A 27,713-nucleotide genomic window follows, 5' to 3' on the forward strand; every position below is an offset into this window, starting at 1 on the left:
CAGAGGCCTGGTACATGGTTTTAAAGGTGAGACAGTTTCAGTCAACCGTGCACACAATCCTAGAGCTCTTACCTTACAGGGTCATCAGCCTCACCTCACCTCACCCCTCCCAGCACACTCATAGTCTGTCACCTTGATGCACTCGCCATTCTCCAAGCAAAGCGTGCACTTGCACGCCCCAAACCTTCCCTCCTTTTATCCTCCTGCTAAAATTCTGCTTAAGACTCAGCTCAAATACCACCCCCTCTTCCTTCTTCTGGGATCCCTGTGACCTGTTCCTTTAAACCTCCTCTGGTATTTTGCAGGGTTCATTTTGCATTGGCCTCCCACATGCCCCCGGCCCCTCCCTCTGGACTGCCCACTTCTTACGGGCAGGACTTCCTCTGCGTTCATCTTTGTCTCCCTGACGGGCCTGAGGAATACAGCCTGCTGCTGTCCTAACAGTCTCTCTCTCTTTTTATTCTCTCCCAAAGCAGGGCTGTGTGGAGAGCTCCTTGACACGGTGTAACCCCACTGCCTATCGTGTGAAAATGACAAGTTGGTGCATCAGGGTGTGAAATGCTATTTTTCTCCAAATTTTCACCATCTAACATACTATTTTGTTTACATATGTTGTTTGTCTGGCTCCTCTTATCAGAACATAAGCTCCAGGAGGTAGAGATTTTTGTCTGTTTTGTTCACCTTTGAACCCTCAGCCCCTGAGGTATGGTGGCTGGGGCACAGTAGGCACCGAGGTATAGGGACTGGTTCATAGTAGGCACTCAATCCACTGCTGTTGAATGGATTAATTAATTAGTCTCAGACAAGGGGAATGAGAGAGATCTCAAAACAAAATCATCTTAGTCTGCCTCGAGTTTGCATCAAGACATAATGGGATTCCCCAAATCCATTAACAAAAAACCCTCTAAAAATCGTGGGGACTTACCTAAGGCATGTGTGCCACCACCAAGCGGGTGTCTGTCCATCTGCAGACCCACGCATCCGACCCTCGGAGAGCACACGCAGCCACATCTTAGAGGCACACTCACTTCTTCAAAGTCTCCTTTTCACTTAACCACCCTGGATGTGTGTTTGGGGCTGAATTATGTCTCCCCAAAATTCACGTTCAAGTCCTAATACTCAGTACCTCAGAATGTGACTGTATTTGGACACAGGGTCTTTAAAGAGGTAATTTAAGGTAAAAGAGGTCATTAGAGTGGACTGTAATCCCACATGACTGCTGTCCTTATAAAACGAGAAAATTAGGACACCGAAACTCACCGAGGGAAGACCAGGTGAAGACAGAGAGAAGACGGCCGTCTACAAGCCAAGGAGAGAGGCCTCAGAGGAAACCAACCCTGCTGACACCTTGATCTTGGACTTCCAGCCTCTAGAACTGTGAAAAAATAAAATTCTGTTGTTTAAGGCCCCCAGTCTACTGTACTTTATTATGGCAGCCCTAGCAAACTAATCCAATGTGGAAAACCACCAAGGGAAATGTGTTTTTGTTAAGGATGCCCCAGTTGAATGCAGCCTGTAAACTGCTTGGTAGATGAAACAGTGTGGACATATAGTAAGGAGGGGAAAAAAAAGAAACAAACAAAAGCATCATGTGTTGACATTTTTTATATTTGGTATTTGTTAAGTCTTTTTAAAAAATTTTTTCAGGCCATTTTTTTCCTTAAAAAACAAACAAAAAAAAAAGCAACCGACAGCAATACTCTGTACAAGTATAACAAACATTAGAAATATGCATCATTCCAAAATAGTTACAAGAAAATTACAGTTTTAGAGTCCACATCAACATGTCCTATCCATATGTGCCCCCAGGGAAAAAAGCTACAGTATGTGGAACACTCGGCTGCTACACAGTCTGGAAACTCAGAACTTAGACTTTGAGGCAAATCAACATCAGTCACCAAGGCCTGTTAGCTCAATAAGCACAATCAAGCATTTGAAAAGAAAACCAGCCTTTCCCATCCCAGATGACAAACGAATGTGAGTCAGCTGCACGGTTGGCCCCACCCCCCAAGAGCCTCTGACTTGATGGGGCCCAAATCCAGTGGAGTCAATGATGCCAAAGTCAAGCTGGAGGGCACTACATGGCCGCAGGGAACAGACCCCACATGTCATTTTCTACTTGTGTCAATCACCACTAGATTTGACTTTGGAGACAAAAAGTCCTTGCTCTTGGGTGAAGATGTCAATGGCCCAAATCCCCCAAACCAACTGACCACCAATCTTTGGTCCTTTCAATAATCCCCTGACTGCTTTCCTGGATGCAACTGTCAAATACTAAGCAGTGGCGATCACACCATCCCCTCCATTGCACTGGACTCCTCACATTCCCTAGTTCATCGTTCCTGGAGCGTTTGGAACAGGAGCTCAAAAGCACCTTCTCTTTTCTATGACCAACCCCCAGCCCGTGTGTCCTTTCTATTTACACATTAATCTTCCCTTTTCAATCACTGTGCTATAAATACCCTCACCACCCCCACTAGCCCAGTCCCCAGCCCTCTTCAGGATGCAGAGAAGTATCGTGACCTTCCTGTGACCTGCCCATTTGGAATCCAGACCTCTCCACCACAAGCCTTCCTCCTGAGATTGGGAATGATGTCCAAGGGCGGCTTGTGGGGTTGCTGCCCATTTCCCAGGCCCATACCAGGTGGAAGGGAGGAGGGTTTCTGTTTTTTTGCATTTTTATTCAGTGTTTATAATTCTTGTTGCTTTAATCTTTTAAAGGGATTTTTAGAGCCAAGTCCTTCCCTCCGACTTCTCCATGACAGCCATGTGGGCAGAGCGGAGCATCTATGGGGATTTGACACCTAGGCATCCATCACAATGGTTTCCTGACAAACTGGAGTGGGGAGGGGTGTGGCCCACAGAAATGCTGCCTGAACAGGGACCTCTGAATGAAGTTATGGAACTCTCCAAGATCTGCATGCCCTGAGGGGCAGACCAGTGTGAGGGTTTGGAAGCAATCTGCCCAAACCCAGCTTCACCCAACAGCCCGGGATGGCATGGCCTCCCTGATTCAGACCTACAGAGCCAAAGGCCCCTCTGCAGGTGAGCCAAGAGGGTCCAACATGGCCAGGCCAGCCCACTCCTTTAGGGCCTGATACTGAAAGAACTGCTTACTACCAAAGAGAGCAAAGCCTCCAGCAAAAAGTGCAATTTCCATTTGGGAAGTAAGGTTCTCCCAAAATATGACACCACCACCACCACCTTTCCTTTTAATCCTTTAAGTACCTCAAAGGGAAAGGGAGATAAGACGTACAGCATGAAACCTCGGAACCAAATCAAGGGCTTTCAGTACATGCGGTTCACCCTTCATAACCCTAAAACTCCCACTAACACGTCCAGTCGGTTAGCAAAGTGCCGGCGAGCTGAGGAGCATGGCAGGGTGAGGAGACGGGCTCCCACAGGTCAACAGTGACCAGGGCCTCAGAGAAGTCCCCGCTCCCATTTTCAACAGGACACATTTGTCCTAAGTTTACAGCAGGATTCATTACTGTGGAAAACGGCCACAGGACTCCAGAGATTGTAATTCCTTCATAAGACCTTGTACACTTCATTGCCTATTGGAGGATAAACTCAAAACTTCTTCAAAATATAACCTGAGCCACAATATAAAATAAAAAGAAACAAATCCTTTCATGTTAATGCCTTGAGAAGTTGACAGATTATGTACCAATAAAATAAATCCACATAAATTCTGAAATTCTTGGTGAATACACACCTGAAGCAAAAAAAAAATTAATCTACATTAAAAAAAAAATCAAAGTAATTACAGCAGCAGTATAGTGAAAAGAGGTTTTAAAAATAATAATTACATCTTTGATACAAATTCAAACTTTGTACACCTCAATTCAAAGGAATGACTGTTTTAAGAGTTTAGTATATATTTATACAGTAGATACCAATATGTGTCACTGCAGATACAGACTAAAGCCAGTGGACTTTGAGGAAGGAGGGATTAATTTGACACTGTTTTCACACTGAAGTGTTCACAGATTGCCACGCTTTTAAAAACACACACACATATACACGGACACACAGACACATAAAATGCCAACCTGAGTAAAACGTTACTAAAAACCTAGAGCCTCATGAATCACTAAGTCACATATTGCACCTTTAAATAATCCTTCTTAACAAATAGAGAATTGAGAAAAAAAATAAAACAGGGATGAGAAATGGAGATTACATCACTATAGGGTTTCCCCCAGAAATTCTCAGGGTGACATATAGTTTCTACTGTCACTCAACCAATGGGCTGAAAATGTGGCCAACAGAGGTGTCTTTGGGGCAAATTGGGAGGGAAAGGGGCAGAAAGAATAAAGCACAAAATGGGGGAAGGGGGAAGGCGGGGAGGGGCCTCCTCTAATCAACTGAGAACAGGAATGTTACTGAGAAGGCTGAACCTCTGATACTAAACTACTGTTTAAATATTTCATATATTCCAATTATGAGATTCAATACAAAAATATAGATATCTACTGAGTTTTGCCTGTGGAAGCATAATTCAGAAAAGGCACATGTTTAAATAGAAAACTCAGGCGGAAGAGGCACCACATACCCCTCCCTACATGATCATCATCCACAACTATGTATTTTCCATCAGCTAGATCCCAAGATACAGTAGGTAAAAATAGACCTCTGATACTTAAAATATATTCAACCCAACACAATCCTGGCTTTAGCATGTGAATCATATAAAATAGTCTTTTTTAAAAAGAATCTGTTTTGAAAAAGAAAAAGGAAATCATAGCTCACTTCTCCTGGTGTTCCGGAATTCTCAAGAAAAAACAAAAAAAGTGAACTGATCCCAGTGGTAATCAGGAATAGAACTGATTTGCTCACCACCCATCCACAGCCCCCGACAGCCCCAACTTCTCATTTGTCATGTTTTACGTGTGCAGCTTCACACCCTCAAGTTAGTTCTAACAAAACAGAACAAAGAATTAAGATATTAGACATATAAAAACATGTCAACATCGGGGCATGTTCCTTTGCTGTGGATGTGACGGTCTGGTTAACTCCAGAAAGGTTTCCTTTGGAATTAGGCGATGTAACCATTTGTCTTTCCAAACGCGGTCACCGGTGCAAGGTTTTCATAGATTGTCATTGCATTTGTGTTCTGGTAGATGAGATCTACTTTTGAGTCCCTCTGGGATCTGATAATATCCAAAACACACTGATTGAGGAAAACATACTGGTCCTGTTAGAAAAGGAAAGAGAGAGAACAAATGAGCACAGGCGCCAGAGATCAGCACCCAAGGTTATTTTCAAACAGATAACCAACCCCCCAACCCCACCCACCAGCGAACACTTCAAGTTAACATGTGTCAAAAGGTAACAACATCCTGGTGAAATCTGACAGCACAGAGAACAAGATTCTCATCATCAGTGATGCTCAACCAAAGGGGCAGACTCCCCACACCTTCGCTCTCCAAGGAGAAATACCAGAATCTTGGGGAAGAGCAAAGAAAGGAGTAGAAGAAATAATGCACAGATACATTCAAACGATAGAAAATCCAATAAGATTTTCTTGGCTAGTGAGGATGTGCAGAATAAGGAGTAAATTGTGACTCTCAACAGAGAGGGTGGGTTAAGCAGGTGATGGGGGTAGAGTTGGGTGAGGACCACCCTTCAGGCAACCATATCAGAATATGCAGGTAGCCATCAAAAAGAGGAAGAAGAGGTACATGCTGTCACAGAAAGATGTGCATGATGCAATGAGAGGGAAAAAAAACCACAGGGCAGCATTATATATAAAATAGGACGTGATTTTCAAAACATACTCTGTATATGTACATGTGTTTTTCTACCAATGTACATAAAGAAGCCTGTAAAGATATATACAAACCGTAAACATTGGCTACCTCTAGAGAGTGGGATTGGGGAAGAAAAAGCAAAAGAGAAAAATACACTCCATATAATCCTGTATTGCTAAGTTTTTTAATATGAACAGGTTTGTACTCTTTTCAAAATTAAAAAGAGACAAGAAAAGAATTTGTAGCAGGTATGAGATTTCTGTGTTTCTCAAAAGAAGATAAAAGATTGAGAACTACTACACTATACAATCATAGCAGAAAAAAGAAAATCTCTCTTCTGACCATCACAGGAGGTGAATTCCACTCTTTCCAAACAACCATGCTACTCACCCCAAAGCACACAATGTACCCAGGCCTCTAGAACATTCCCTGCTAGACTCAAAAACACAGCACATATTCATAGAGTTCTAAATTGGTACAGGGTGACAGCCTGATACAAAATTAATATTCTGCTCTCATCCCAGTCAAGGCACAGTCACCCCTACAGCGCTGAGGAAGGCTGTTTCCCAATATATTTGTTGAGAACATGCCTCGAAAACAATGTTTATCAGGAACATTTCAGGGAAAGCCAAATCCAACAGTCTTACACAAATGACACTGTAGATATTAAGCATTCATTTTCTGAATTGGCCAGCCATCCTTTTTTAGCTATGCTAATTGACGTTTTTAACATTTACAAGGCTGGGTGAGGACACATTGCCACATTAATGCTTAAAGCAGCATTATGCTATTTCATATCATTAATATTTGATAAGTCCATTTCATTAGCTTATTTTAAAGATGATCAGACTTTCTTAGAAACAAAGAGTGAAAATGCCAGTTTTATGAGTTTAAAACCCAGAAGCCAAAGTTCAGAGGCTTGCTAAGATTATTTGATTAGGATCCTGATACTATCTCGGTTCGTAGCTCCATTGCTGACATCAGCACCACTCTGTCACTGTATCAGACAATTCAACTTCAGTTTAGGATCTTAAAGAAATCTAGTGTTACCTCACAGCCAAGAGCCAGAAAGATCTGGAAGGGTGAAATATTTTAACACAAATGTGCGACATGATGCAACCTTTTAAAAATGGATGGGGAGGGTGGATATCAAACACAGATCTTGGCCTCACCTCTGTTTGCACCATTAAAGGCCTGTGCATTCGAAGGTCATACACAATTCCGTACACATCCACAGTGTTCTCATTCTCGATCTGATAGATAAGACGATCAATGGCAATGAAAGTGCCTGTCCTTCCAACCCCAGCGCTGAAAGACAGGAGAAACAAGCACATCATCATGGGTTACCTCTACTGTAAACTCTCAGATTTCCCCATTTGTACATATATCTTGCTCTCCTCCACTACCAGGCTTTGAGGGCAATGCCCAGGATCCTTAAACATTTGCACAGTTGAACCCTCAGCAAGTCAGACTACACTAGCTTGGGACTGGGACCCAAGTCCTAAAATTCTTTTGAGTCAAACACCACAAATAAAACATCTTGCTAGAGCTTCCTGAATCTCAGTCCAATCCAAGTTGCCACCATAACCTAGGATGGCAAATTTCATCAATTTATTCCCCATAGGGCCACAAAGCCCCTCCTTTCTTCTGTCCTAAATTAATTCCTTTAGCTTCAAAGCTAATTTCCTTCTGTTCTAGGGGAGGGGGTGGCAAACTTTTTCTGTAAGGGGCCAGTAGTAAATATCTTCGACTCCACAGACCAAATGCTCACTTTCTGCCATTGTAGCATGCAAGTAACTACAGACATTATGTAAACAAATGGACATGGCTGTGTTCCAATAAAACTTTATTTACAAAAATAGGCAGCCAAAGAGATCATGGTGATGGTTTCATGGGTGGATACCTATCTCCAAACTCATCAAGTTGTGTACATTAATTATGCATAGCTTTTTGTATGTCAAAAAAAAATACTTTTAAATACATAAATAAAGTCAAGTAGGGCTATGTGTTTCAACATTGTTAAATACCAAACCAAATGCTGAATGAAGAAAGCAGGTTGACGTATACATCATAAAAATCAGGTAAAAGTTTAAAGCTACATAAAACCATAGAGATACATACGTATATAATAAACTATAAAAGCATATAAGAGAATGATATAGATCAACTTCAGGGCCACATTTACCTAGATGAGAAGGAAAATGGGATGGGAAACTAGTAAGCAGAGACTTTAATTACATCCGTAATGTAATATGAACAAAAAGAAACATATACGGCTTCATGTTATGCTTTATTAAACTGTTATTAATCTCTATATTTTTGTAAGGTTGAAATATTTTACAAGAAAATATTATAAATAAGAAATAAATTAAAATACATTATGGTTTAAAAAAAAATACAAGCAGCCGACCAGATCTGGCCCATGGCCTATAGTTTGCCAACACACTGTTCTAAAGTCTCAGGACTTAGGGAACAAGTCTATGGTCCCTTATCCAAACCTTTCCTGAATTTATAAATGCCTGTTGCATTCCCTCCTATGCTTTGCTTTTCACAAGTGTCCATATCTATAATTACGTTTGAAATCTGTCACATGTGGGGCGTCATCTGCATACCTGCAATGCACCAGAATTGGCGATTCGGGAGGAATCTGCTTCATGTAGTCACGAACAAGGTACCGGAAGTTGATAAGCAGGTCGGTGGTGTCAGGAACACCGTGGTCCGGCCAGGAGGTGAAATGGAACTGTCGCAGAGGGTGACTCTCACTTGTCTGGATCTAAAAGCCAAGAAAAGAGGTTAGATGCAGAGAGAAAGGCTCCCTAAGAACATCAGAAAGGCAAGCGAAATCAGGCAGTCCCTGAGTGCTGAACTGCACGGGGCAGCTGCAAGGCAGCTACATGGGAGGGGTGACGACGAAACATGGGACTTTTACATTGGTACAACAGCTGAGAAAGTGTTTGCACAGACTTGGATGTGCTCATCAAATCCTCATAATATGCCCAAGAAGGAGGGTTTATTAGCCCCCTTCAAAGACAAGGCAGCCAAGTTTCTGAGAAGTGAAGTGACTTCGCCAACACTCCATTCAGACGCAGCAGAAGTCCCTCGTCCTCTGATTCTGAGTTTAGAGCTCTTCCTTTTCCACCACAACTGCCTGCCGATACTGTACTCACATTCTTACACCTGCACCTCTTTAGAGCTTCAGAAACCCCATCCCCGAGCCCACCTGGGAATGTCACCAACCAAAAAACCAAACGTGAATTACACAAATACAACTATGATAATCAGTCTTCATAATTCACACCTTCCAGAGAAGCTAATAAAGTGACAGGCAACTAGCAAGCACCAAGTAAATATTTAGAACTGTATGGGTTTGAGAAAGGAGCCCCCAAAGAAACCATCCATTTTGACATCAGCCGGATAATAGAAAGTGGCCCTTGTTATAACAGAGTTAGTTATTACACAGACTGGTTTCCTACCACAGACCGAAGCATGTACCTCTAATTACCAGAACTCCGCCCAGGCTGGGCCACTCCTGTCCCAGATTCAACCGTACTCATTAAGCCCACATTAGGCTGACCTCCCCGTGTCTCCCTACATCTGGGCGGCAGGCATTTCCATCTCCTTAATGACAGCTACCTTTCGATGCTTATTTATTTTTTAAAAATGTATCTACATTATAAAAGCAATGCATCCACATTATTCAAAATGTGGAAAACAGTAGGAAAAAAAAAGGAAGAGTGAGGGAAGAGGGTATTACGAAGTCTCATCATACACAAACGTTAACATTCACAAATGTAACCAAAAGCAGTCGTCCAAAGAAAGAAACCAGCCATGAAAGATAAGAGAGAAAGAGAGAGGGGAGAAGTCAGCCTTTTCAGTACTATCTCTGCAAAAGGGCCAAGGGGCCCAGATTAGGGGCAACAGTCAAAGGAAATCTTTACCTTTATCTGTTATGTTCCCACTTGTAAAAAGGAAAATATATTCCTGCATTTTGTGTAACTAAAAAGTAAAATTTTACTAACTGCCGTGTGGCATCCTGGATTGGATCCTGGAACAGGAAAGGGCTTTCGTGGAAAAACATGAAATCTGAATCAAGTCCAGAGTTTAGTTAATAAAAAATAATAATAATAGCAATAGTAATTTTTTTTTAATGACGTGGACAATTCCACCCTCAATTCCCCTCCACAAGGGCAAACGCCAAGCAGTGAAAGCAACCCGTCCATTTAAAATGGGTGAAATCTATAGAAATAAGTATGACGTTTTAAGGGATTCTCAACTATTGTGAATCACATTGTTTATGCGGCCAATTCGGTGCATGATAACAGCTTTGACAGCATCTGCAGGAGAGGAATTGAAATATTAATCGAGGCCAGAGCCTTTGAGACTCAGCAATTAGTAAAGAGTTAATACTTAATACACTACACTCTATCCATGATTTATGAAATCAAGGCTAACTCTCAAAAACTAGAACCTAACCCACCAATCCCCCATAAGATTCAACTCCACTGAATCTGCTTCCAGGCGTCTCTTTGATGCATTATTCATAATATGCATAAAATTTTTTCTCCTAGTATGTTTCACTTAATTACATCCTAACTTCCACTCACAGTAATTACACAGTCTACATAGTCATTATTTCTAATAGCTGAATAATGATACAGTGACTAGATAACCTATAGTTTAGTTATCCAATCTGCAAAAACTAGATATTTGCATGGTTGCCAAATTCTCCCTCCATTATAAATAAGGCTGAGATTCATCTTTACGAATGATAAGCCTTCTCCTGTATTTCAGAGTGTTTCTTTAGGACAGATTCTCAAACTTGGAACCACCAGATCAAAGGGGAATGGACATTTTTAAGCCCTCGATATAAACTGCAAAAGGTGACACCAATACACATGCCCATCAAAAGATATCAATGTAGCTTCAGGACACTGCTTCTATTTTTAAACAGCTGCAAAAAAAAAAGAAAACAGACACATAAACTGACTTCCTAGACAGTCAGTTTAGACAGACAGTTAAATTGCCTACACAATTTAATTGGACTTGTTTTCATAACTTTTGTGGGGAAGGGAGGCCATGTGTATGTGTCCTGGAATCCTATTGATGTAATGGTTACCATAAACTGTTCCCAACAGCAATTTTCCACTCTTATTTTTTTTTTTTTTGTGAGGAGGACCAGCCCTGAGCTAACGTCCAATGCCAATCCTCCTCTTTTTTTGCTGAGGAAGACTGGCCCTGGGCTAACATCCGTGCCCATCTTCCTCCACTTTATATGGGACACTGCCACAGCATGGCTTGACAAGCAGTGCGTTGGTGCGCGCCCGGGTTCCGAACCGGCGAACCCCGGGCCGCCGCAGCGGAGCGCGCGCACCCAACCACTTGCGCCACCGGGCCGGCCCTGCAATTTTCCACTCTTAACGCCATATTTCCAACCAAATCATCCAAAAGGCCTTTGTTTCTAACAAAAACCCCACAAGCAAGTCACCTAGAGTGGAAGGAAAGGAGTTACTGATGTTGAGCCATGCTCTTAAGATTCATTTTATTCAAGAATAACTTACGAAATTCTCCTTAAGAAAGTAAAGCTAAGACGTTGCCTTAGAGTGTATGTAGAAAGGGATTGTTTTATTCTGTAAAGAAGAGAGCAAAAATATTTTTCTGATGCATAAAAGAATATATTGGTTAATATCAACCTAAAAAGTATCACCTCCAAATTAAGTTATAGTAATTTTATATGAGACCTATCCATCTTGACCTCTTACTTACATTTTTCACTGTGAAGTCTCTGATGGTCCATTCCGGAAGAACGGTTTCTGATGTCATTGCCACAGTGATGTCCCCGTAGTCCTGCGCCTGCTTGGAGGGCCAGTACTCCTCACATTTGGTCTAGGATAAAATTGGATTCTTATACAAAGACTCAGATCACACCGTCTGCCATCACTATAGCCTCACAAAGGAGACCAGATATTGAAAACTGAATAGTACCTTAGTTGGGTTCTGTTTTGACGCTTACAATAGTTTTAATTCATAATTTATATGTTTACCATTTATAATTGTTGCTAACTCTTAAAATTGGGAGTTTTCTCATAAAAATCCAGATTACTGGCTTCTCTTGAAAAAATCAGAATTTCTGGCCATTACGGAGCCCACATTTCCACATGAAAATTGATTTAGAGGCACTGTCCCTTCGCAAGGGGACACAGTGCCCACCCAGCTCCCTCTGGCCTCGACAGTAGCCACTCCACAACTATTCACCGAATTAAACTTCTCCGATTGACCTATAACCCCAAACAGACAGACGAAACGACAACTCTACCCAATTCTTTTAGATACACATGAGTTGCAATACAAATACAGACACCAATAAAAGGACCCAATGAAATCATTCTGCAGTCTTCGATTTTTATAAAGTCAGTGGGCAGATGTGAACAGAGATGAAAATCAGGAAACAACTGCTCCCTAAAAATATCTGAACCCCTATTTGGCAAGTGACTTAAAACACACATGCACACACAGACACACACACACCCCCCTTCCCGAGATGTGCCCCACTGCAGGCGATTTCCAAACCTGATCGATTACCTGGCTCACTTGGGAGGTTTGTTTTGTTTTAAAAACAGATGTCTGGGTCCCACCCCCAGAGATTCTGACTCTGGCGGGGGATCTGTATTTTTTTGAAAGATCCCGGTTTCTGGACCCCTGCTTCAAGAAAGAACATGGGACTGGGACACACACTGACATGGAGTTGATGCCCAGCTTGGTCTCTAACCAGCTGGATTGTTGTTGCTACCTCGTGGGCAAGTTCTTAAATTCTCTGAGCCTCAGTTTCCCCAGCTATAAAATAATTACACCTCACGGGGTTGTTATAAGAAAGAAATAACATATACGGAGTATCTAGTGCAGAAAATACACTGGCTCCCTTCCCCTTCCACCCAGGGTCAGTAACATCCACTCCTCTCCTGACTTAAGATGAACAGGGGACCATCTAAATTCACTTTCCTGTTCTCTGTTAACTATGTCATTTTTGTTTGTCTAACACATATTTTGAGAATGTTCCATGTGTGAGGCCACAGGCTCCATGGCGCCATAAATTTTTCTGTGTTCATAAACAATGTTCTTTCATTTGTCTAAGAGCCTGTTCTCCTGATGCAAAGAAGTGGGTGCAGAACCCATCCTTCTGCATCAGAAGTAACGTGAAGATGGGACCATATCTTCCTGCTCTTTGTTACCTCCCCCTCCTCCATCCCCAGCCCCTGGCACAGGACCATACACATACTTGGGGCTGGATAAACATCTGCTAAATTAAAGCAAAATAAAGAATATTGAGAGAAATGATGCCTGATGGGTTCCCACTATCCCCTAGGACGGTGCTACTCAAAGTGAGCACCCTGGAGCATAAGAGGCAGCAGCACCTGGGAACTATCAGAAATGCAATTCCGGGTCCCACCATAGACCTGCTGAATTAGAAACTCTGGAGGCAGAAGCACCTTCCAGGTGATTCTGCTACACAGTAAAGTTTGAGAACCACTGGCTCAGGGACTCGACTCCTATCCTATTCCTCAAGTAACAAACCTACGTGAAAATATTCACAGAGCAACATTGCGTCGCATTCCTCAGGCGCAGATTTGATTAATTTAGCACGTTTTTCAATTCTCCTTGATCCATTTATGGAAACATAGGTTATTATTACTAGAAGAAATCTTATCTTTGATGGAAGTGGCTGTGGGATTCCAGGCCATGATGGGGGCAGGGAACTCCTGAGACTTATCTGGGGAGAAGTCTGAGATGTGGTGTCAAGAAAGGGTTCCAGCGCTAAAAACTAAGTCTGAAAATCACCGAGTTGGGCCAATCCCTCATCACACAGATGAAGACACTGGTTGCTTGGAGACGCGACGGGCGCGCACCCATCCACAGAGCTAATGAAGGATGCAGCAGCGCTGTAAGCAGCATCTTCCTGCTCCAGGCCTGAGAGCTTCTCCACTGCACTCACCCAACTCCTGCTTTTTAATAACCCCAGCAGCAGCGACTTAATGAACAAAGAACATTGATATTTACCCACAAAGGAAGGGAACAATAAAGTAGATTTTAAACTTTTCTCTCGGCGAAGAAAAAGACTGAAAACAAGTTTCTAAGAACAGAGGTACCAATGTTTGAAGGAGTCTTATTTCTAACAAGACCAATGGTTTTGAAGATATTTACCCTTCCACCACGGTAACAATGAATTAATTCATTTCATAATCTTTCTTAAAAAGGTACTCACCCTTCCCTGTTCAACACACTTGGTCAGCATAACAATGGCATATACATTTTTCTCCCAAACCATACGCCAAAAATCTTTCAAGGTGTTGGGTAAAGGTCCTTGCGTGGCAATAAAATCTCTCTTGGAATGGTAGCCCTAAAAATGGAAAGCAACACATTTTTAATCTCAAAGACAGGGAAAAAGGAGCTCTGAAGATTTCATCCTAAGGAGCCAGTGCTCTGAGAATCTCCCCACTTACAGGCATGTAGTTGGCATTGATGTAATCCTCAGTTGAATGGTTCTGGGCTGAAAGCTTCACACGGGAAACGTCATCTATGACATTAAGAGAAAAAAGGTCCTTATTAGGAGTAAACGTTTAGGAGAGTTACACACAAGAGAGAAAAAAGTACAAAATGGCACCACGAGGCTTCTGTCACACCTTGAAGGTCCATAGCGTGGCATTTTACATATATGACCTTATTTAATCCTCGCAGTCACCATATGTGACCGTGGCACACAGAAGGTACATGATTACCTGGGCGGAGCTAGTAAGTGTCAGAGCCAAGGTTCGAACCCCAGCAGCCTGGCACCAGGGCCCAAACTCTTAACCACGCCAGACCACCTCCTCAGTCAAAACAAACCTACTACTATTAGCATCCTAGGGTGTGTGCCCTGAGCTAGGGAATGCCCTAAGAAATTTTATTCCTCAAAACCACCCTACAAGCTTTTATGCCCATTTTAAAGATGAGGAAACTGAGGGTCAGGGAGATTAAGTGAATTCTCCAAGCAACATTTGGTAAGTGGCAGAATTCAAATCCAGTGCCTTTCCACTAGGAATAAATAAAATTGTTCTAGTGGGTAGACATCCAGCTTAACCTTTCCACCCTTTTCACATTTTCTCAATTCTCATAAAAAAGTTATTATAAAAAGATGGTACCAACTTCAAAAATAAACTGAACGTAAAAGATGACTGAGTGGCAGGATCTAAAACATAAAATTCTCATGTTTTCTAAATAATGTCATCTCACCAGCTTAGTTTTACAAGCATTTCTCTCAGAACATGGGTCAATGCCTGCTGTCAATACCATGGGGGAAAATGAGGAGAAAGAAGGCAGGAGCTAGAAAATCCTGAATTTAGGCAGAATTAATGTCTTAGGCCAGCAAAGAAAAACACAGCTTCAAATAAAAGACAATGTCTTCAAATGTCCTGGTGTAAAAAATTATCAGTAAAGCCTATAAATTTGGGCTAAATCAGAACAAAGCTGTGATCTACGGACACATCTTTCTGTGCCCTAATTCCCACCCAAAAGAGAAGCCGCAAAGAACCTTCTATGGACTAGGGTTTACATTTTGTCTTAATGGATGATGTAGTAAATGATTCTCATTTTAAACCCGATTTGGTGTGATCCCTGTGGGTTAGGCTACAGACATTGTTAATTCTCGACAACAGGAAGGAATCCTAAAATACTTCATATTTAGCTGTGGAAAGCACTCAGCCAACCAGAGACGTGTCTGGACAAGCAGAAAGTGTGACTCCTGCCTGTCCTCTTCCCGTTCCCTTTCACTCCAGAACTATGTTAACTGAATTAAAGGGGCTGCAACATAGAGGGGCTAAGAGCAGACTCTGGCCTTTTTCCAGAATGACACTGACAGACCTGGTCCAAAGCCTGGTCCTGCCACAAACATCTGTGTGACTTGGAACAAATCAGCCGCCCACTCTGTGCCTCATTTTCCTCATCTGCAAAATGGATATTCTACAACCTATTTCATAAGGTTCTCGTGAGGACTGAATACAACGGAAGAGGCCTGAATCAGCACTCAGCACGTGCTAGGTGACTAATGAACGGTTGTGGAAGTGGCTGGTTAGTCCCATCGATGCCCCGCCCCCTCTACTGTTAGAGCTGTGATGGCCAATGACAGAAAAAAAAAAGGGAAGATAATGTGGATAAACCAACTTACAGGGCAGAACATTATTATAGCGATTCTTTCCTCTATTCTCAACCAGTTCAGCTGCATATTTAGGTAGACTAATTCCAACAAGCTTCAGATCCTAAAAATAAAACAAGTGAGTTCTTCATTTATTTAGTATTCAGATATTACACCTACTGAACACAGAGTATTACAGAATAAAGTGAGAATGCAGGAATATTACGGATTAAATCATGTCCCCCAAAAAGATATGTTGAAGTTCTAACCCTCAGGACCTGTGAATTTAAGCTTATTTGGAACTACGGTCTTCGCAGATGTAATCGAGGTAAGATGAGGTCACACAGGAGTAGGGTGGACCCCAAATCCAATATGACTGATGCCTTCATAAGAGGAGAAGAGACAGTGAGATACAGACACGTGAGGGGAGACAGCATGCGGACACGGAGGCAGGCATGGGAGTCATGCTGCCAACAAGTCAAGAATGCCTGGAGCTTCCAGAAGCTGGATGAAGCCAAGAGGGATCCTCCACTAGAGGCTTCGGAAGGAGCATGGCCTTGCCCAACACCTTGATTTTGGACTTCTGGCCTCCAATATGAGAAAATAATTTTCTGCTGGTTTTTTTTTTTGTTTTGTTTTGTTTTTCAATTCTGTCCCTTTTCTTCACATTTATAGTCATGATGTTTTTTATAATTTTATTTATTTTTTCCCCCAAAGCCCCAGTAGATAGGTGTATGTCATAGCTGCACATCCTTCTAGTTGCTGTACGTGGGACGCAGCCTCAGCACGGCTGGAGAAGCGGTGCGTCGGTGCTCGCCCGGGATCCGAACCTGGGCCACCAGCAGCAGAGCACGCGCACTTAACCGCTAAGTCATGGGGCCGGCCCTTTTCTGCTGTTTAAGCCAACAGTTTGTGGTGCTTTGTTATGGCAGCCCTCAGAAACTAATGCAGAGATTAAAAGAAAAAGGAAACCTTGCCTTCAAGGAACTTACAACCTGGGAGAGAGGTGTAGACAGAAATAACTACCTTACAACAAGGCAGAATTAAATTAATGCTGAATATCAGTAACAAACAACGTCACAGGTGAAACAGGCATGAGGACAGAGAATTCAAGTCCCCCTGCTGGCATCAGAGAAAATGACCCAGAGAAGGTGACCTTGCATAGTAGGTTGAATGGTGGCCCCCAAAAGACATGTCCCCATCCTAACCCCTGTAACCTGTGACTGTGACTTTATTTGGAAAAAGGGTCTTTGCAGATGTAATTAATCTAAGAATCTTGAGATGAAATCGTCCTGGATTATCTAGGTGGGCCCTAAATCCAATAACAGGTGTCCTTATATAGGACACACAGAGAACAGACACAGAGAGTAGAAGGAGAAAACAGAGACCGAGATTGGAGTGACACAGCCCTAAGCCGAGGAACGCTGTAAGCCACCAGAATCTGGAAGAAACAAGGAAGGATTCTCCCCCTAAAGGCTTCAGAGGGTGCACTGCCCTGCTGACACCTTGATTTTGGATTTAGCATAGCTTCCAGAACTGTGAGAATAAATTTCTGTTGTTTTAAGCCTCCAGTTTGTCGTAATTTGTTACGGCAGCCACACGGAAACTAACACAAGCGGTAAGGAGGATTTCAGTAAAGGCAGAGACGCTGCAGCAGGAGGGCAAGTGTGCAGGGCCTTTGGGGGTGGGGGGGTAGGGGGGGCCAGTTCCTGGGCTGGTTTAGTGGGGAGAGCATATGGGGACTGAAAAGCAGAAACTCTTTCTGTAGGACCTCACATAATCCTCAAGAGCCAACCTGGACCACACAGTCATCAAGCCCCAGCCCCCTAAATGCCCCATTCTGATTTCTTTCCAGCTCATATAGCCTCCTAATTATTCTAGTTAATAGCCCTCTAACTTGAAATCCCAGCTTCTATATCTCTCTGGATAATCTTCAGGTATCAACAAGATCAGACATATAATCCACTGGAAGGAAGGGACGTCTTAGCGCTCACAGCCAACTCGGCAACAGTGGGACCCCTGGGGGAACATGCAGGAGCTTCTCTCTCCCCTCCAAGAGGGCGCCTCTTACCCAAAGCGTCACCATAAAACAAAAACGGGCAGTTTTCCAACTTCCAGGAAAAATATAAAGCAATTAAAAACACAATATTTACAACCACATACTTCGTATTCTTCTGCAAACCCACAGTTGGAGTCTGCTTGCTGTTTCTTAAAGTAGGCTTCAAAATTCTCCACTTTGATTAATTTGGATCTAAGAAAACAAAATGATGTATTGGGATTTTCTACATTCAATAAAGTTCATACTCAAAATAGAAAAATACAAGTTATAAAAAAATTAAACAGGTTACTCACTTTTTAGGTCTTCATCATAGAAAGGGAAAGAAAAAAAAATACACAATTAGAAAAACTAACTCAACCATGACTCTGGAGATGATAGTAAACATCTTCCCAAAAGAACAAAAACTATAGTATAATTTGGTGGCTTTGGGGGAGGGGTCAGTATAATGTTATTTACAAAACACTGAAATGTGAATCAGGAAATCTGACTTCTAGACTTATGTAACTGATTGGCTTTGTGACTTTGAGCAAGTTCTTCTCTCCTCCTAGATCTTGATAACCCATTTTTTAAATCACAATATATATATTGACTGGCAGAATTCTTGGTAGAATATGACAAGTATAATAGAACATGGCAGGAAGCTAGCTTCAGCAGACTAACACAGATTCCTTACAGAATAACAAAGCCAGCAAGAACTTCTGGATGATCACAGCCAAATGTGTCAATCAGGAAAAATGACAGCATCATCAAAAATCCCCTATGTAGTCACTGAACAGATGGGGGGATTAAATGTCTTAAAATTAAGCTCGTAACTGGAGAGACTTACTTAATTTGAGAAAAGGACACTTCATTGTTCTTTGCATCTTTCCTGTGTTGAAAGGAAAAAAAAAGACCCATTAGACAAACAAAGGTTAATTCCGTGCTTTGTTCCTTTCATGTATCTACAAAATGTATTTTCCCTGGGCATCAGTTCATATACAACATTAAATCCTGCTCACTGATACTAAGCTTAATGGTCTAATCAGCAAACTCTGATGACAAATCTGTGAAGTCACTCTCTTTTATACCATCTAAAAGTATGGGAGAATCTTACTTAAGCAACTTTTAGAAATTTCCTTGGGCAAATACATGTATCAGCAGGATTATCATATTGTAAATTGAGACTCATTTCATACTCTGCTTTTGAGGAAGCCTTTCTGATAAGTTACTGGAACAAACCAGAAAATACATCCAGTGTTGGCAGGTGGTAGGGCACCTGGTACGTTCCTGCACTGCTGGCTAAACTCCTTATTAGTACTTTTTAAAAAACTTTCTGGAAGGCAATCTGGCAGTACAAAATTGAAAACACGCATCCCCAGCGACCCAGCAACTGCCCAGCCTGGAATTAGCCTAAGGAAATAATCACGAATGTGCCCAGTGATTTAGGCACAAGGATAAGTAACTATGAGTAAAAAAAAAAAAAAAAAAAACTGAAAACATCAGGAAATTGGTTAAATAACATCCATACAAGTGAATACTCTGGAGCTACTTCAAATGAAAAAGAAATGGAGCCTCCACAACGTCTTAAGTGAATAACGCGGGCTAGAAAATCATATGTAGAGTATGATTCCATTTGTGCGTGTGTGCATTTGTGCGTGAGTTTCGTAATCATATTAATGTTAAGAGGAGCTTTGTGGGGGTGCTGTGATTATGGGTTATCTATTTTCTTTGCTCTTCTCTTCTATATAAGCAGGTATTACTTTTATTTTAACAAGAAACAATAAAGCTGTTTTTGACCCCTCCCATGCAAAAGAAATCAGAATCTAATGCAAAAAGCTGGAACGCAGCACTGCCTGTCAACAGCGCGGCAGAAGAACCGGGCGGAGCCGCGTTAGGAACCCTGGGCCAGGATGAAAATCCCCTGGCTGGCAGCACCTAATGACAGAGAATGACTCCCAGCTGACACACAGGCTTCACACACCACACGGTCAGGCGAGAGGCTGTGCGATGGAGAGCAAAGACCAGGTTCAAGTCTGCCTCCACACTTCCTACACTCAGCTTCTGCCTCCTTGCAACGGGGCTTACAAAACCCACCTCACGCAGCCTCGTGAATAGAGAATTCACGGAAAGCACAAATCCAGGAACACTGTAAGTGCTCAAAACAGAGTTGCTATTTTTACTATTTACCCACCCCAAAAGGTAGTTGTGGAGATGAAATAATAATAATAGCATATGAGGTACAAGACACTGTCGAAGCACTTTAATGCTCCTCGGCATCACAAGTAGGCATTGTTGTTATCCCCATATCACAGATTATCATAGACATTAAGACTAAGGTCCCTAACAGCCAGTCAGAGATGGAGCATGTGTTCAAACTTAACCAACTCTAAAACAAAACCTCTTCACACTACGAAACTGACTTGTGAACTGGAACATTTGACAGTAGCACCCGACACTGCAGGGTTTACCCATGACCAGAGGTCAGGGCTGAGATCCACTTTAAAATCCTCCAGCTTGGGGGTTGGGATGAAATAAGACTGGCCAGAGAGTCAAGACTGTGGATGATGGGGACATGGGGGCTCATTACACTCTTCCTTCCAGTTGTGTGAACATCTGAAACTTTCCATAATAAAAAGCTCCCTTGAAAAGTAGGGTCTTATTATGAACATAAGCAATAGTCACCTTTTCTTTCTCCAGAAGATGAAGGCTCCCACAGCCACAATAACCAGGGCACCAAAGATACATCCAAAAACCGCTCCACAGATGACACCTGGGAAGAGTCCAAATGGGAGGCACTTCAGGAGGTGCTCACGAACAAAAGGAACAGCCTCGAACCAGAGAGAGTGTGTGTACGTGCATATGCGTGTGTGTGTAGCAGAGGAGAGTTAAATAGCTTTGGACCTACAACTAGTCCGTGCATTTGGGAGTGGGTTCCTTGTTCCCAGTCGACCACTCACTGGATGGTCTGGAGGAAGTCCCTGCTCCTCCCCAGGTCTGTTTCCTCAACTGCAAATTTAGGGAACTAGCCTAGATGAGTGATTCTGGGGTTGTTTTTACCCGCTGATATCTTTCTTCAGAGGAAACTGCGTGCAGCAGCCCAATATAAAAAATAGCAAATCAGGCAGAAACGCCTAGTTGAGGTAGGGGTGGGAGCAAGGAACCTCTCAGGACTCAGCCGTGTCTGATGGAACAACCACTGTTTGAAAACAACCAGACGAGATGTTCCACATGGTTCCTGCCAGCTCTGACTCTTTAAGACTAACATCCACATATGAGCAGCAGTTCCTACAGCACCAGGCTCAGGTGACAAAAAACCCACTTGTTTATTGGGGAAGGGTGCAGGAACTCCGTGAACTTTGCTTCTGGGGCAGGAATTCTTTCCTGCAGCCAGCAACTACCAGGTATGAAAACCAGACAGACTAACAAACCAGCTGGTCAACTGTCTCTGGCCTGAAGGTAGGGGATGTACCCCCTTGGTTCCTTGACGTTCCTAAATCACTTCGCTCTATGTAATAAAAGGAGCACTTGAAAAGGAGTCCAAGACCAGAATGACAGGCCTGCCTCTAAGCTGCTGTGTAACCCTGGGCAAGTCACTGCCCCTCTCTGGGCCTTGACAGCCTCATTTCTAAAAGGGGGGTTGGACAAGATGATTTCTGTGGCTCCTTCTGATCCTAATATTCAAGGGTTCTACGCAATAAAAGTCACATTGCGCATCTGGCACGTGGGCACGCAAATGACTAGACTGAGACAAAAGGACTAAATAGTCTTTACAGCTTAGAAGTGCAACTGGCATTCAGAGAAGTGGGGGGATGTGGGGACGGGGGTGTTGGGACCTCAGAAGAGGAAGCTGAGCTGGCCCCTGATGGCCAAGTGACATCTCAACCTCTGAGAGAAGAGACCAGGCTCTCCAACTCTCCTGGGGACCGCAGGGAGGCGTGCAGACACCCGGCCTTCTGTGGACACTGGAAGCAAAAACCCACGGAATTGCTAACAGCGCTGTGGTTCTTCCTCTACCTGGATCCTGGGGCAAGAAAACAGCATCTGAACAGCGACCGAAGGACACGTAGCTCTTGGCCCCATCTATAAGTCCGTCATTGGAAGGGTTAAAGGTAATGTTGGTGAAGCCAGCCACACAAGCCCTGTGGGGTGTGACAAGAGGAAAAAGAGGTGGCTGAGACGTGTCCGATGCCCCAGGCACGTGAAGCTTTGCACACTGGAGGCTCAGCCCCTAAAGACAAAGACCCAGAAGACCTTACCGATAGGAGCCCAGGGGCTCCAGCTTGCCGTTGTAGTAGCCGTGCGTGGTTGACTCATTCCCAACGTCAACTTCATATTTCAAGACTTCAGACAAGCCCTGAGAACGCGTCTTCTCTTCTGTTGTTATGAGGTATGTCACATAAGTGTCTGAGGCCCCCTTTTTGAATTCTTTATACGTATACCCCAAGACATCTGCAGACAGGTGGACAACTAAGAAAGGGACACAGGAGGAAAGTCATCAGAAAGTGATGGCAGAGATGTAAGTCTCCCATGCATTTAAATAATGACGTTGACATTGGGTGACGATGTAGGTACCACCTCTCAAGGATGCTCTCTATGCCAGGCTTTACTTGTAATAAATTCTAAGTGCTTTACTGACATTAACTCATTTAATCCCCACGATAATCTCATCACATAGGTTTACTAGCCCCACTTCACAGATGGGAAAATGAAGGCACAGAAAGCTCAAAGGACCCAAGGCCACACTGCCTACGTGGTGGAGTTGTATTTCTAACCCAGAACACTGGACTGGGAGCGTGCAATCTCATCCATCACAGGCTGGTATGGGTCAGTTTGGTCACTCTGCAATAATGCCTCCCCCGTTCAGTAAAGGTCTGAGCTTGGGATTTGCTGGAAACCTTCAGAGCAAAATGATTAGGTGTTTGAAGCAGACCCAAAACAAAAAGACAGAAAGAGAGAGAGATCTCAATATTGCTTTTTGAAATTTTGCCGCAGGCTTACGACACCAGCAAATTCCTTATCTTCCAGGATCCCCACACCCCTGACAGTGGGCTTGATCTCTGCTGTCCTCTAGGAGATGAGGACAGGAGATGAGGACAGTGTCACAGGCTGGGAGACTGGGCAGTGCTGCATTATTCACATTCAGTTTAAAGAATCACCAAAAATGACAAAATTTGGCACGTTAAACCCAGGCCTTGTGCAAAGCAACCATACAGCTAACAAAGACCCCCTGAGTCATCCCCTCCTTCCTCCCAAAGAGTGTGAGGGAGCCCTTTAAGGAAAGGCTGATTTCATCCACCTCCTCTCTCAGCTGTGAGGATGCTCTTTGCAAGTTCTCGCCACAAATGCAAATCGTTTTGTTTTCTTTCAAGAGAAAGTCACTCTTTGAGGTGGATGTGTGCATGTGCATGTGTGTGTGCGTGTGTGCGTGTGTGTGTGTGTGACAAAGTTGGTTACGACTAATATCCTGCCACAGAAAGACTCTGTGTTGTAAAAGACATGAAAACCCTCGATCAGAGGTCAGTAAGTTAGGATCCACTGGCCAAATCCAGCCGCCCACTCATTTTGGTAAATAATATTTTATTGGAACAGCCACCTGCTTTCTTTACGTATCTTCTATGACTATTCCACGCTCCAATGGCAGAGCTGAATAGCTGCGACAGAGATTGAAGGACTGGTAAAGCTAAAAATATCTGCTATCTGGCCCTTGACAGAAAGTTTGTCAACCTCTGACATAGATCATCAGGTAAATAGCTTACCTACCCCCTCCCACCCCGTCTGAATGCCAAAGCATGGGCTACAGTGTAAAAACAGACACGTATTTGTATCACAAATGTGCCTCAGTGGGCATAGAAATGGCGCCGGGTCAGGGCGTCACTCCCTGGCTGTTTAACCCATCATGACCCCTCCTTACCTTCCCCAGTGGTGAGAACCAGAGCGTAGGCTTTGATGGGTCCATGGCTGGCTTCAAACTCACTGAACTTGACTTTGACCGAATTGTGGCTGACAGATGTAATATTAGGAGATCCATCTGGAGCAGGTGGATCTGAAACAGAAGAAAACAAAACATGAGCACCCAACATTTAAAACCAAAGCAGGAACAAAATTATTAGGGAGAGAATTTGCTGCAGTGCCCCCCTCAAGATCTGCCCTTGATCAGGAAGCTGTGTGCCGGGCTCATGCAAAGCACATTGAGAAGCAAGGGGCAGGGAAGGGAACTGGTGGGGAGCAGAGAGGGTAGATCCCTGGGGGAGCCTGCCTCACTCACAAGGGCCCCTTCAGTGTGCCAGCTGTATCCCCGGGGACAGGCTCCCGGCAGCCTTGTTGGTTGAAGTCAACCTGCCTTTTCTATCTTCCCCGGGCCCCTCCCAACCCAGGTGAGACCCAGAGGGCCAGGTTCCTTATCCTGAGAACTGGAGAAGAAGAAGGAGAGGGAGAGAGAGACTGTGTGGGAGGAACTCTAAGGTGGGGACTTGGGAGCTGTACACAGACATCCATCCATCACCCGGACTCGGCACCAGATTGGTCAGTCCACTGAGAACAGTGACGAAGCAAAGAGGACAGACAGAACACACTTTCTCCTGAGACCTGACTGCACTCCTTCTCCATGTCCTTCACACCCAAGTCCTCATTTTTGCTGGAGTTGGTTTAAAACACCACCTGGAGAAACTCAACAGACCCGCTTGCCAGAAACCAGAAAAGCCCACCCAGGAACGTTCCATGGGTGACCTTCATGATGATGTACCTTGCCTTTCCAAGCTAGGCTCGTTAAGCCACTCTCTGAATTAACACAAAAGGAAGAAAACGCTGAATTAAAGATTCCATACACTCTCTGTCTACCTAAATTTGTCTCCCACATACAGTTTGAGTGCTTTCTTATTATACTCAAGATTCAGAGAGGCTGAGAAAACTGAACTGCACAGTGCAATTCTCCAAACTTGCACTGTCCAATATGGCAGCCACTAACCACAGGTAGCACTCAAGCACTTGAAATGTGACTAGTCCGAATTCATAGGTGCTATATGGGTGAAATCTAGACTGGATGGCAAAGACTTAGTACGAATAAAGAATGCAAAATATCTCATTAATAACTTCCTTTATACAGATTACACGTTGAAATAACATTTTTAATATATTGAGTTAAATAAAATGTGATTAAAACTAATTTTAGCTATTCCTTTTTATGTTTTCTTATTGTGGTTCCTAGAAAATTTTAAATTACACATGAGGCTCACATGATTTTCTATCGGACAGCACAGCTCTGAACCTACTCGAGCAACCTCTCTAAGTTGCAGTGGCCACTTGGGGGCGCTGTCCCCATGTCTAATTATCAACTGCCTCCGCAGAGACTTCCTAACACATTTCCCAGCAACCCCTGCGCTCCAGGGGTCCTGTCTGCCTTATTTGCCATAGTGTTTCTTATCACCATCGCCCACCCCCAGCACTAAGCAGCAACAAACGTTGGCTAAAAGACCATCACTCCAACTCTCCCAGAGTTACCCACCCGCCAACGCTCTCTACCTGTCTCAGAGAAAATGCAGCTCCACATTTTTGTTAAATCAAAAACGTGTTAAATTTGTACATTAAAAAAACATGTGAAATTTGTACATAAAAATTCCCCTGAGGAAAGGCAGCTACAGACTAAAGAGTGAGAGAATCACCGGACTAAATGATAAGTGGTCATTATCCAACCCTTCCACACATCGTTCAGCTTCAGAAACGACTAATTCTGAGGAGCTCCTTCTCCTCACCAGGCACTGTGCTCAGCCCTGCAGAGACCAAATCAGACATGGTTTCTGTTCCTCAGTAGCTTAGACCCACTGAGGAGATGACAGCATAAAACAGAGGACTACAAAAAAGTACCCACAAGGGTCACTGTTTCTATGACGTTCTAGAGTGCTGCAGAAACCAAAGGAGTGTGACCCAGGCCATCCTGTATAGTTGTGTACTACACAACTCTAAGGAGCCTCATGCACATCGCAGTCCATAGGAATGGTGTCCCCTGGAACTGTGCAGTGCATAACCTGAGCGGGCACACATAGCAGCTCTGAAGTGGCCTTCCACACACATTACCTCATCTAAATTGTACAACAGTCCTAGAAGGTAGGTATTATTTCCTCTTTTTACAAATAAGGAAAACAAGGCCCAGAGAGGTTAAGTAACTTTTCTGAGATCACACAGATGGTAAAAGGCAGAACTTAGAATCAAACTCAAGTCTGCCTAAGTCTGAGGCTCTGTCCACAGAACCCCTGGACCACTTTCCATGTCCGAATCTCTGAAGTAAGAGGCCTTTTTTTCTTACTATTACAACCACTAATTCTTTAGAAATTATCTGGAAACATTCTGGTACCCTAAAGGAAACATACCTAGGAGTCAAAAAGCACAAAGCAGGCCGGCCCTGTGGCTTAGCGGTTAAGTACGCGCACTCCGCGACTGGCGGCCCGGGTTCAGATCCCAGGCGCACACCAACGCACCGCTTCTCCGGCCATGCTGAGGCCGCGTCCCACATACAGCAACTAGAAGGATGTGCAACTATGATGTACAACTATCTACTGGGGCTTTGGGGGAAAAAAAAAGGAGGAGGATTGGCAATAGATGTTGGCTCAGAGCCGGTCTTCCTCAGCAAAAAGAGGAGGATTAGCATGGATGTTAGCTCAGGGCTGATCTTCCTCACAAAAAAAAAAAAAAAAAAAAGCACAAAGCAAAACCAACTCAACTAGGCTGATCTAAGACATAACTCTGGCAAAGACATGGGAGCAAAAGACAGATAAAAATGAAGCAAAGCTGTCAGAAGCAATTTTTTCCAAGTACCAAAAACAAACAAACAAAAAAAGATGGGCATGAAAAGATTAACTAGAGGGATCCCCTGTCCAGTGAGTGACACCCTGTTTCCCAAAACCACTGGGGAGCTTGTAAACACAGCTCTAGGGAAACAGGAGTCTTGACTGAATATTTGATAACAGTAAACAAAAGTACTGTTGAGTTTTTAAGTGTGATGCTAATAGCAATGTGGTCATGTCTGAAAGAAAGGGAAAAAGAGTCCCTGTCTTGCAGCAATACATACTGAAATATTTATAGATAAAATTACAAAATGACTAGGACTGGCCTCAAAGTAATCCAGAGAGGGAGAATGGACATAAATGAAATAAGATTGGGCAAGCGTTGACAAACGTTCAACTGGGTGATGATGGGAATGTGGGTTTCCTTACACTGTCCTCTACTTTTGTGTATATTTGAATATTTCTATAAAAATGCTTTTTTTAATGCAGTAAGGGAACTCATTACTTAAAAGAAAACGTGGCAATGATTTATTCTGTAAAGCAAAGGAAACTTTTTTGGAATATAAAAAATGATTCCCTCTTACTCTGCTTTTTTTAGACTAGATTTCTATAGAATTAGGTTAACAGTCCACGTCAACAAAAACAAATATTTTGGCATAAATCTAAAACAAAAACAAAACAGGGACCGGCCCGGTGGCATAGTGGTTAAGTTCACGCACTCCGCTTTGGCGGCCTGGGGTTCGCAGGCTGGGATCCCAGGCACAGACCTACACACCGCTTATCAAGCCATGCTGTGGCAGCGTCCACATATAAAGTAGAGGAAGACTGGCACAGATGTTAGCCTAGGGATAATCTTCCTGAGCAAAAAAAAAAGAAGAGAATTGACAACAGATGTTGGCTCAGGGCTAATCTTCCTCAAAAATATATATATATTAAAAAAAAAAATAGATTTCTATGCCACACTTGCAGAGCCACTGGGT

General features: G+C 43.2%; 1 protein-coding gene across 1 annotated transcript in view; it reads right to left on the bottom strand.

The window, feature by feature from the left end:
* Positions 1 to 1,587: 1,587 nt before the first annotated feature.
* PTPRJ (protein tyrosine phosphatase receptor type J) overlaps positions 1,588 to 27,713 on the bottom strand; it is a 161,200-nt gene continuing 135,074 nt past the window's right edge. Inside the window, exons 12-25 of the mRNA XM_058526935.1 lie at positions 23,868 to 23,999; positions 22,213 to 22,423; positions 21,971 to 22,095; positions 20,639 to 20,726; positions 18,804 to 18,845; positions 18,271 to 18,279; positions 18,082 to 18,169; positions 15,952 to 16,042; positions 14,252 to 14,325; positions 14,014 to 14,148; positions 11,520 to 11,639; positions 8,369 to 8,529; positions 6,929 to 7,064; positions 1,588 to 5,200 (exon numbers count right to left, since the gene is read on the bottom strand). Coding sequence (XP_058382918.1) covers positions 5,042 to 5,200; positions 6,929 to 7,064; positions 8,369 to 8,529; positions 11,520 to 11,639; positions 14,014 to 14,148; positions 14,252 to 14,325; positions 15,952 to 16,042; positions 18,082 to 18,169; positions 18,271 to 18,279; positions 18,804 to 18,845; positions 20,639 to 20,726; positions 21,971 to 22,095; positions 22,213 to 22,423; positions 23,868 to 23,999 — 1,571 coding nt within the window. The 3' untranslated portion in view covers positions 1,588 to 5,041. The remainder of the gene's footprint in view (positions 5,201 to 6,928; positions 7,065 to 8,368; positions 8,530 to 11,519; positions 11,640 to 14,013; positions 14,149 to 14,251; positions 14,326 to 15,951; positions 16,043 to 18,081; positions 18,170 to 18,270; positions 18,280 to 18,803; positions 18,846 to 20,638; positions 20,727 to 21,970; positions 22,096 to 22,212; positions 22,424 to 23,867; positions 24,000 to 27,713) is intronic.

Source organism: Diceros bicornis, chromosome 31 (genome assembly GCF_020826845.1).
Source record: "Diceros bicornis minor isolate mBicDic1 chromosome 31, mDicBic1.mat.cur, whole genome shotgun sequence".
Classification (NCBI taxonomy): Eukaryota; Metazoa; Chordata; class Mammalia; order Perissodactyla; family Rhinocerotidae; genus Diceros; species Diceros bicornis.